At 45.9% G+C, this 11,627-nt stretch overlaps 1 protein-coding gene across 1 annotated transcript in view; it reads right to left on the reverse strand.

The window, feature by feature from the left end:
* Positions 1-9,924, reverse strand: part of PLEKHG5 (pleckstrin homology and RhoGEF domain containing G5) — a 120,571-nt gene extending 110,647 nt beyond the window's left edge. Inside the window, exon 1 of the mRNA XM_073316944.1 lies at positions 9,854-9,924. Within this exon, the coding sequence (XP_073173045.1) occupies positions 9,854-9,899 (46 nt within the window). The 5' untranslated portion in view covers positions 9,900-9,924. The remainder of the gene's footprint in view (positions 1-9,853) is intronic.
* Between the last annotated feature and the right edge of the window lie 1,703 nt (positions 9,925-11,627).

Genomic DNA, 11,627 nt, shown 5'->3' on the forward strand with positions numbered 1-11,627 from the left:
GCTGGTTCCCCCCTTTGTGTCCCTCCCATGAGTCACCATGCTGGTAAGAGTTAAATTCTACTTCCACCACTGCCCCTTCCCCATCTAGGGTGGGATTGCTCCTCTCATCTGTTAGTTATTCTGAGGAGGAGAGCAGCTTTGCTCTGCAGGCTGCAGCCAGGAATCAAGATGTGCTTTGGGTGGGTGATGCTGACAATTCGATTTAAAGAATAGAATAGTGGTTCTCATTTTTAGCTTATCCACCTGCTAGTTAAAACCAGATGGTGCTGCTTTCAATTCCTGCTCCCTCTCCCCCACCCCAGAGGGCAAGCACCGAGAGCCGTCTGCAAGCTGGGGAGGGGGCTCTGCGGAGAAAGTGGCTGCAGTTGACAGGAGAGATCAGTTCGTCTATGCCAGGCCCCAGAGACCTTGCATGAGAAACATCTTTTCATGCGAAACTGCAGGGACCTTTGTCTTTTTTTGCTTGTTAAAGAAGGGGCAAACACTTCTAGGTTTTGCTAAAAGATCAATTGTCCCATTCTCACTGCTACAAATTAAACTCCTGAATCAAAACAAAAGCCTTGAAACAACAGAACACACCGCGAGGGAGCTTAAAAAATGATCCAACTTGTAACTCGACGTGCCTCCCGGTTGTTGCCTGGCAAAGGCCCAGAGAGAAGTTTACTCTATTAGTGTTTAAGGAACAACATTTGAAACATTGCCACAATCTGAAAAAAAAACAAAAAACAAAAAAAAACACAACATCCCTGAAGCAGATCATAACAACACTGAAATAATTCTTCCCACAAGGACTCTAGAAACAAGTTCAAACAACATCAGTCTCTCCTTGGCAAAATTCTCTCTGTCCTAGCGTTCACATTGTTGGGTGTTCGCAGTTTGTGCTAACAGAAGGTAGACACACACACACGTATAAACTAAAGGAAAATTTCATTTTTTCCTATTTTGAAATCGCTAAAAGGAAGACATTTAAGGCAACTGGATTCCTGAGTCACATTAAAAACTCTGTAGCTCCCTAAAATAGGAAAAAGCCTGGCAGGAAAAGTGGGATGGGCGAAGAATGTTCCAGTTCAATAATTTATCAGTGTCTCCACTGTTTTCTTTTGAAACAACACATGCTTGGAATAGCTTTGTTGTTCTGTCTGTACTGTTTGACAAAAGGGGAGCCCAAACTTCATCACTATCCACTTTTATTTCTCATCTAAGCTTAATATATACTAAAATATTTCACACTGATTAGTTTACTACACCACAGAAGTTGTTAAAGTTCTAAATGATCTCTCTGTTTTATTATAAATGTGTTGAACCAAAACTTGATGGAGAGCCTGACTGAGGTACTAACGGCTTAGTTTTTGGGGATTTTTTAAAATTAATAAATGGTGCAAGAGAAAATGTAAAGATCATTAAGTGTCTGAAAATTACATCATTGCAAGCTCTTTCCATTTCCCTGGCTACTGCCCACACATCTCCTGCCCCATTAGCAGCAGCCAGGTGCACAGGGAGAATATACACCTGGACCATGTCATATTTTCAGCCTTTGCAAAGAGCATCTTTTCAACACAGGTTGTTATGAACACAGAAAGAGACACCAGAAAGTTTTATTCAGATAAGAAAAAGGATTTAGTTAAGCAAAGGCAGACTATGGATAAAACCACATAAGCTTACATAATAGCTAGATTATGTGTGGCCATTACTAACTCCTGTCACCTTCAAATCAGCCAAGCTAGCTAGTGTTCCTGACTGCACATTAATTCAGTAACACTGTCCTACATTTCATCTGTGCACTTGTGAGAGTTTGCATATACTCACCCAGCATCCAATGGGGAAAATGAGTCATTCTGTAGCATATTCATATTGTCTCATCAGCATTTTTAAACTTTTTTTTTTAACCTTGACTAACCACAAGTTAACATAAGTCAATGTCCAGAATGGTTTCAGGTTTCTAAGCTTTGGAATAGCAGGTCTTTGCGTTTCTGCTTATATATCCGCTGGCTAATGATTTAGGGAGAATGACATGGTGAATTAAATGCACAGTCCTTAGCCAAGCTGTGTGACGAGAGACAGGGTTACTGCATGTAAGAACTCAGAGGAAAACACCGAGGAAAGGAGAGGAATCACTTCATAAGGTGGGCACAAACGATATGCATTTTAATACAAAGAACCTCAGTTATGAACACCTCGGGAATGGAGGTTGTTTGTAACTCTGAACAAAACGTTATGGTTCTTTCAGAAGTTTACAACTAAACATTGATTTAATACAGCTTTGAAACTTTACTATGCAGAAGAAAAATCATGCTTTTAGCCATCTTAGTTTAAATGAAATAAGTATTTTCCTTACTTTGTCAATTTTTTTTTAAACTTTCCTTTTTTTAGTACTTTATGTTAACACAGTGCTGTCCTGTACAGTATTTGCTTTTGGGGGGGGGGTCTAATGCCTGACTGCATACTTCTGGTTCCAAATGAGGTGCTAGATCAGTTTGCAACTCTGAGGTTCTACTATATGGCTAAATGTAAATGGACACAAATGGAAACAGAGTGTAGGCCGTCCTTTAAAGATGGACATCTCTATCCTGGGAAGCAGTGACTCTGGTAAAGTTTTGAGGTGGTGGTGTATGGTTAATAAGCTGAACATGAGTTTCCAATGTGACGCTATGGCCAAAAGGGCTAACGCAATCCTGGGATGCATCAGCAGGAAAACCTGGAGGAGTAGACAGTATGCAGTGGTGTTGTAGCCATGTCGGTCACAAGATATTAGAGAGACAAGATGGGGATATTTTTTATTGGACCAACTTCTGTTGGAGAGAGAGAGACAAGATTTCAAGGAGAAATTACTTTACCTCTGTATTTGTCACTGTTGCAACCGCTGCTAGAATCCTGTGTCCAGTTCCGGTGTCCACAATTCAAAAAGGATGTTGGTAATTGAAGGGGGCTCAAAGAATAGCCACGAGATGAGTTAAAGGGTTAGAAAACCTGCTTATAGCAGGGGTTCTCAACCTTCTTCTTTCTGAGGCCTCCCTCAACATGCTAGAAAAACTCCAGGGCCTAGCGGGGGTGCGGTGGTGGAACACTCGGGGCTCCGGGCCATGTGTGGGACCCTGAGGCATAGGCATAGTTTGACTTCTATTTTGGGGCAGGGGCAAGGGCTGGCGGGGCTCTGGCCAGCTCTGCACACCGGGGTCCAAGGAAGCAGCACCACCTCCACCCCCTGGCTCACCTGAGCAGACCACCCACCTGTCTGGGGCTATGTGCCAGTGACTACTCCCGAAGGGCTCTGCTGTGCCCAGAGCTGCCCGGGCAGCTCTGACTGTCTGCGTGAGCAGTCAAAGGGGGCTGGGAGCTGAGGAGCAGCCACAACCCCGGGCACCAGCAGCAGATGGGGGAATGCCACGGCTGTCCACTCCATGGCACCACCAGCCAGAGGAGTAGCTGCCCCACACTGCCTGGCTCCAGCTTTCTGCCTAGGACCTGGCCAGAGGGTGGGACCTGAGGGAGAGGAGGAGGATGTGGAGGAGGAATGCCCCACTCTGGGTGAGGCACTGCAGTTTGGGGGAGCAACACCTTTTTGCCCCCTCAACTCTGCCCACTGGCTCAAGGTTTCTTCCCATGTCAGGTTTTCAGCCCTCCCCACTCTGCTCCTGGCTCGTAGAGGGGGAACTCGGGGTTTCAGCCCCATGCCACTCCAGGCGGCAGGGAAGGGCAGGGGGAGAGCTCGGGGCTTCAGCCCCACTGAGGGAGAGGGCGCATCGGGTCTTGGGGCTTCAGCCCCACACTGCTCCTCGCTTCAGCCCCACTCAGGGCACCGGGTTTCAGCAGCAGGGCTCCACAGACCCCCTGAAAGAGCTCACGGACCCCCGGTTGAGAACTGCTGCCTTATAGTGACTAAATTCCTTGAGTCTAGCTACTCAGCTTAAAGCGAAGGTTAAAGGGTGACTTGATTATAGTCTATAAGTACCAACATGGGGAACAAATATTGAATAATGGACTCTTCAATCTATTAGAGAAAGGTCTAACTCAACCAATGGCTGGAAGTTGAAGGCATAAATTTTTAACAGTGAGGGTAATTAAGCATTGGGACAATTTACCACAATCACAAGGAGTAATGGTCTCAAGTTGCAGTGGGGGAGATTTAGGTTGGATATTAGGAAAAACTTTTTCACTAGGAAGGTGGTGAAACACTGGAATGCGTTACCTAGGGAGGTGGTGGAATCTCCCTCCTTAGAAGTTTTTAAGGTCAGGCTTGAGAAAGACCTGGCTGCAATGATTTCGTTGGGGATTGGCCCTGCTTTGAGCAGGGGGTTGGACTAGATGGCCTCCAGAGGTCCCTTCCAATTCTATGATTCTATGGTGGAATCTCCACCACTGGCAAATTTTAAATCAAGATTGGACATTTTTCTAAAAGAAGATCTGCTCTAGGATTTCTGTGGGAGAAGTTCTCTGGCCTGTGCTATACAGAAGGTCAGACTAGATGGTCATGATGGTCCCCTCTGGCCTTGGAATCTATTAATTATTGAAAGTGCATCTAAGAAGGTACAACTAGGAGCAAAGAGATGAAGTTAGGAATGGAAAACCCAGGCTCTGAATTTTCCGTTTCCTGAGAGGCCTATTGGACTTCAAATCAGGCCCGCAAGGAAAGTACTAGATGCTGCATTGTTCAATCCAATTAGAAACAGTAATGGAAAAGCACTTGTGACGACACTGCAGAAAACATTCTTACATGGGCTGGAAGGCAGATGAAATTATCGAACAGATCTTCTCCACTGGTAGCTCCTGCTGGTTTTCAGAGTTGCAATGGACACAGCAACTTAATCGCAGGTAAGAAAGTTCAAGATACAGGACTGGGGAAAAAAACCCTGAAAAGGACAAGGAGTTAAAACTGAGTGTTCCCAGTGGGCTGGGAAACAAGGGGCAGTCCAACGTTCAAATGCTATTCCATGGCCTCACCACCAAAATGTACACATCCGGGATTCATACATTGCAGAGATTATCCACACGCAACACGCCGTGTCTCAGCTTTCATTAGCAATACTATTTATCCCAAGCATGAGGGAGGCCCTTACCTAGATGCTAACATCTGTAGGCGGCTACATGTAATTCCAGCTTTTACTATTCCAGACGCAGTGATGCCAGTGAAACATGCAGTAGAAAGTTACAGAACTCAACTTCCACCAAGGAGAGAAGCCCTACATGGAATTGTGGCCTCACGCACCATGCGCCTTCATTACATTTTCCATTGCACAGTTAAGCTGCAGACTATTATTATGGGTTAGTTCCTTGCCAAGTGCCTTTCTCCTCCCAGCAATTCTGGTACTAATGCAAGAACGTTTATGTCAAGATAATGGGGACATTTTTTTCACGCTCTTGATACTCAACTTTTTTAAGTCACCTTGGGGATAGACCAAGCCTGGAAAAGTTATAAGCACCTGAAAGTGACTGAGTTAAAACAGAAACAGACTGATGGACAGTGCTACCAACATGCAGCTACTCAGGGGGGGTGGAGCACCGCAGCTGACTAGCACAGCACCTGCTACATGCCAACAGAAGGAGGCAACGTTTTGGCTGAAGTCACTGGAACAGACCCCTCCTTTTACAGTGCCCTACAACAGTGACCATCCACAAAGAGTAGGCAAGACCTTGGGATTCCCAGAGCCCTCACCCCACGGTCAGTAAGAGTCACACCTGCAGACTGCTGTTACCGCTGTCTAAGAGATGGATCACTTTCTGCCACTGAAAGAAAAGGGCCTGGGTTTTGTTTTCTTCTTTAAGGTCTCCCTGGAACACCCCCCACAGAAAGCTGCAGGGAACTCCAGGGCAGCTGCCATGGAGCCATGAAGGGCAGAGTCTGTCCGGCCTGGAGGACTCCTTAAAAACAACATAGGAACATTATTACAGAGCATAAATCAGGCTAATGGGCATGAAGCAGCCCTGCGAAGAAAGGCTTTAGCTTCCAGGGTTGAGAATTGGTTCCATCCATTATGCTCAGAATGTGCTGAGAGACTTAGGGACTGGAGATAAATTGCCAACAGAAACTAAGTACGGTACTTTCATTTGGAAAAAAAGTAAATAGCAGCATTCACTTCATTTTGAAGACTGAAAAAGCAATAATCCCTAGTTCTTATCTAGCACTTTTCATCAGTAGATCTCAAAGTGCTTTACAAAGGAGGTCAAGATCACTATCCCCATTGTACAGATGGGGAAACTGAGGCACAGAGCAACATGACTTGCCCAGTGTTACCAGGCGGCCAGTGACACAGCCAGGATTTGAACCCAGGTCTCAAGTTCCCATCCAGTGCTCTATCTTCTAGGCCAGTGGCACCCAAACTTTATTGGTTCACGTCCCATCTTCTTAAACTACTGTTGGGAAGTGAATGGATGGAACATCAAGCTCACGTACCACCAGTGGGATACGAGTCCCTACTCTACACCACTCTAGATACCTAATGCAGTATTTTATAAAGCTTGAGTTGACCTCAAAAGTTAAAGAGGGTTTCCCGTTAATACCCCCCCCCAGATGTGGGACATGGTATGCAATGGGAGGGCACTATTATTCACAGAGAAGACTTTTAAAATGCAGATAATTCCTGCATTAGCGTAAGAACAAAAAGGGAGGTGCCTACAAGAGCAACTGCAGAAGCTAGATTTTAGCTACACTAGCCCAGGGGCTTCTGAGACTGAAGGGTTTCCTCATCTGTGCTACATTGATGACATCCTCATCATCTGGACCCATGGCAAAGAAGCCCTTGAGGAATTCCACCATGATTTCAACAATTTCCATCCCACCATGGATGGTTGATCCACCATCAACCTCAGCCTGGACCAGTCCACACAAGAGATCCACTTCCTGGATGCTACGGTGCTAATAAAGCAATGGTCACAACCACCACCCTATACCGGAAATCTACTGACTGCTATGCTTACCTACATGCCTCCAGCTTTCATCCAGACCACAGCACACGATCCATTGTCTGCAGCCAAGCTCTATGATACAACTGCATTGCTCCAACCCCTCAGACAGAGACAAACACCTACAAGATCTCTATCAAGCGTTCTTACAACTACAATACCCACCTGCTGAAGTGAAGAAACAGATTGATAGAGCCAGAAGAGTTCCCAGAAGTCACCTACTACAGAACAGGCCCAACAAAGAAAATAATAGAACGCCACTAGCCGTCACCTTCAGCCCCCAACTAAAACCTCTCCAATGCATCATCAAGGATCTACAACCTATCCTGAAGGACGACCCATCACTCTCACAAATCTTGGGAGACAGGCCAGTCCTTGCCTATAGACAGCCCCCCAACCTGAAGCAAATACTCACCAGCAACCGCACACAACAAAAACACTAATCCAGGAACCTATCCTTGCAACAAAACCCGTTGCCAACTGTGGCCACATATCTATTCAGGGGACACCATCATAGGGCCTAATCACATCAGCCACACTATCAGAGGCTCATTCACCTGCACATCTACCAATGTGATAGATGCCATCATGTGCCAGCAATGCCCCTCTGCCATGTACATTTGCCAAACCGGACAGCCTCTACGTAAAAGAATAAATGGACACAAATCAGGCATCAAGAATTGTAACATTCAAAAACCAGTTGGAGAACACTTCAATCTCTCTGGTCACTTGATTACAGACCTAAAAGTTGCAATATTACACACAAAAACCTTCAAAAACAAACTCCAATGAGAGACTGCTGAATTGGAATTAATTTGAAAACTGGAACCCATTAACTTAGGCTTGAATAAAGACTGAGTGGATGGGTCATTACACAAAGTAAAACTATTTCCCCATGTTTATTTTTCCCCCCTCCTGTTCCTCACACGTTCTTGTCAACTGCTGGAAATGGCCCACCTTGATCATCACTACAAAAGGTTTTTCTCTCTCCTGCTGGTTAATAGCTCACTTTACCTGATCACTCTCCTTACAGTGTGTATGGTAAAACCCATTGTTTCATGTTCTCTGTGTATATACATCTCCCCACTGTATTTTCCACTGAATGCATCCAATGAAGTGAGCTGTAGCTCACGAAAGCTTGTGCTCAAATAAATTTGTTAGTCTCTAAGGTGCCACAAGTCCTCCTTTTCTTTTTGCTGATACAGAAAGTATGTATGGTTTCAGAGTAACAGCCGTGTTACTCTGTATTCGCAAAAAGAAAAGGAGTACTTGTGGCACCTTAGAGACTAACCAATTTATTAATCAATAAATTGGTTAGTCTCTAAGGTGCCACAAGTACTCCTTTTCTTTTTGAGAAAGTATGTATGTGGCTCCATCTGTCCCTTAATCACTGGGCACCAAATCTGGAACAATGGCCTCAATAAAAAGGCTATCAAGGGGGAAGCAGTAGGATGAAAAGGGGCCCACCTGTTCTTAGTGCAGGAAAACATTTCATATACACAATTAGATCCCACACCATTAGCTTAGCCAAAAGCTTGTGTATCCCAAATCTATGGTCAGGCCTGGGTTGTAGAGAAAACCCCACCATGACTCAAAGACCTCTATCCAAAGGCCTTTGTGGAGAAGTATTGCATTGTACACCGTTCTCCAGGCTGTGCAGAAGAAACCCTTGGTATGACAAGTCAAATAACTAACCTTAGTGCTGCCCCAGTTGCTACACGGCTTCAGGATACTGCTCAGTCCATTTGTAGGTCACATTTCATTTGTGTTCCCAGTTAGATGGGCTAGGATGAACGTCCCAATGAATGGGTAGGTAAGAGTGATCTGTAGGTCTGTTCAAACATGTTTGCCCCAGGTAGCCCTTTCATCAAGGAAACATTCACATGCAGTGGGTTCGTGAGGGTCTAAGCAAAGCTTTGCCCCCTTCCCCTCCGCCACTTCACTGATCAGAATGCCACTTGCAACTTTTGCACATGAAGATCTGAATAGTCTGTGCTTTCCTAGAACTTTTAAGCACAAAACAGGTTGGTAAAGTGCACGCAAGGATAGAACTAACCAGGCCATCTGAACAACAAAAGTGAGCTTCTGTCAGTTATTCACCCTACTGCTATTCTGATTCTCTCTGAATCGCTATCCCTGCTCTGAATCCAAAGAACGTCGAAGTTACTGACCTGCTAAAGGCAGATGCAACTGCCACCCATGCAAAGAAAGAGACCCTCCAGCAAGATATATCATCAGTAAAAGTGATATATCAGCCCCAGCCTTTCCTTAAGGGCAACCATTTTGGCTTGTGCTCATGCAGGATAAGGCCCAGTTCTCCCTTATGCACTGCGCATGCATTATCTGAGAAGGTTGTTGCATCTTAGTCCAAGGTCATTCAGGAGATGAGCCAAGAGAATTTGAAACATTTTTGAAAGATGTTCTATATTACAAAGGCTCCCAAATCTCACAGCTTTCCCCCTTGTTCCTTTGTATGGATTTCCCTTGGCGTGCGGACATGTGGCCATATACTGGGTGGCTGGGAATTCAGCTCTTCCACTGAACTGTATAGCACTACTCATTGACAAGGCAGCGCCTGCCTTTAAGCACCAACAATTATGGTTTGCTTTGTTCTCTCCCTAAGAACAGCAACAAAATCAGCGGTCTCTGCTTCCCTCCTTCCTACTGGAAAAGTTCTCCATAATTTAGAGCCAGACCTTCTCATTAGCACATCACTGCTAATTCCCTGTCACAGTCCTCTGAAGCCCTGCAAAGCTCTCAGCTCCTACACCATTAACTCATTACCACACTGATTAACAAGCACACCTTTGGAGAAAACTGAGCTATTAGCAGCTCACTGATTAGTTCACCTCTGTCGAAGCTGAGTATTACTGAGAATGGCAGCTCCCTGCCTTGTGCTGCTCACACGGAGCATATGTGGAGCTTTGGGTTTTGGTGCAGAAGAGAATTTACTCACTCATCCCCAGGCGTAGATTGAGCCAGCTCCGAGGGGGGGGAACCATACTTGGTCAAGACCGAGTTCATAGTCTTCAGTGTGTGGCGGGGCAGCAAGGGACCCTGGCTGCACGCTCCAGCAGTTCCTGCAGGAGAAAGGACCCCCGTTAACACAGTAAGGGGTACTGCACACAATAGACTCCTCGAAGCAGAGCGGATGCCCAGAGAGCTGCTCAGGGATCTGCTCACTGCAGGAAGAGTTCACTCCACTGCTCTCCTCCCCAACCCACACTGGAGAGAGCTTGCTTTCTTGAGCTGCTCCACTGACACGAAAAGCAACATGTGTTTGGCCTCTGCCAGTTCGTTTCTTCCCAGACCTGGAGCCCCTCGGGTGCTGTATATTTTAGTGTCGGCTTCTCAGAGCCACGCACTTCACTTGCCTTCTCATTTGGGTTTCCTGACTTCCCTTCTCCACCAGTTGTAACGCCCCCTCCCCCTACCGTTCTCTCCCCCTCTGCAGTTCAGCCACCATCAGCCTCCAGACCGCACAGCCTCCCACCACTTGCCAGGTAGGGAGGATTTGACATTTCGCAGCTGAACTTCGCCAAACCTGCTCCCCCCAGATATTTTCATCCTCCACTGAAGCGGAGCCCCAGCCCCTTTCAAAAACCCAAACCACAGACCACTGAGCATCACAACAGCAGTAGGATGGGTTGCCACAGCAACCCAGCTGCTCAGAGGCAGAGAAGCAGCATAGTGCCCCTTGTTCCACCCTCCCTCCATTCAGACATGAGGCTCTGTCAGCTCTGACATCACAGACACAGAGCAGACGTCCCTTTCACAACTGCAAGTTTGTTTCCTTTCTGCTCCCCTGCCCGCCCTTGTTTTGCTAGCAAGCCTTGGCTATACCTTTAACTTGGCAGGGTCGCTCTGAGGAGGCCCTGTGCTTCACAGGAGATTTTTTCCCTTTCTGAACAGATGGCCCCCATATTTGTTTTAGCCACTGTTCAGGCTAGTTTGTCATCCAAGTCTTTCCTGTACTGCCAGACCCAGCCATATGGGGAGAATTAAGACTGGATTAAGTTAAAGCTTTAACTCTTTAACAGGCAGCAGCTCAGCACAGACTGTCCCAGGCCCTTTTCGGATCCATGTTTTCCAGTAAAATCAATCCCTATTTCATTCACAGGTACACACACATTTCGGAAGTGTTACTGTCATATGTGAATTTCCTAAAGAACTAGATGAAAGCATTTCTTGAGTTATTCATAGCTGCTATGTTATCGCAGCCCAAGAACCTGAAACTGAACAATACCACATCCTTCCTCCTTTAGGAGCCTAAGTGTGACCTGAGTCAAGAAGTTTGCAAATCGGATACAAGTCCCAAAGATTCCAGATTTTGCTTCTCAGAAAGACAACTTAGTCTCACTGAGGTCACATAGGACTGGAAGGCACCTCTTGGGTCACCAAGTTCAGTCCCCTGCTATTGCCCATAAACCCCTCCTTTAATCAATGTATTGTCTCCATGCTTCCCAAACACCAAACCGAGAGTTAGGAGGAGACTGTGGGCTTGCCTGCACTGGGAAGTTTACTGTTGTTACCAACAGGTTTAAGTCAAACCAGTCCTAAAAACAGTTTAACTGCAAATGTAGACAGGGCCAACCTGTCTTCAGCACCTTTTGAAAAGATGCAGTTGAAAGCCACAAGCAATTTTTTTAGTGTAGACAAATTAAGACCCCATTTACCAAAGATTGTTCCTTAGACACTGTTTCTAGATCCAGTAAACAGCTCTCCAAAGT

This window comes from Lepidochelys kempii, chromosome 18 (assembly GCF_965140265.1).
Source record: "Lepidochelys kempii isolate rLepKem1 chromosome 18, rLepKem1.hap2, whole genome shotgun sequence".
Classification (NCBI taxonomy): domain Eukaryota; kingdom Metazoa; phylum Chordata; order Testudines; family Cheloniidae; genus Lepidochelys; species Lepidochelys kempii.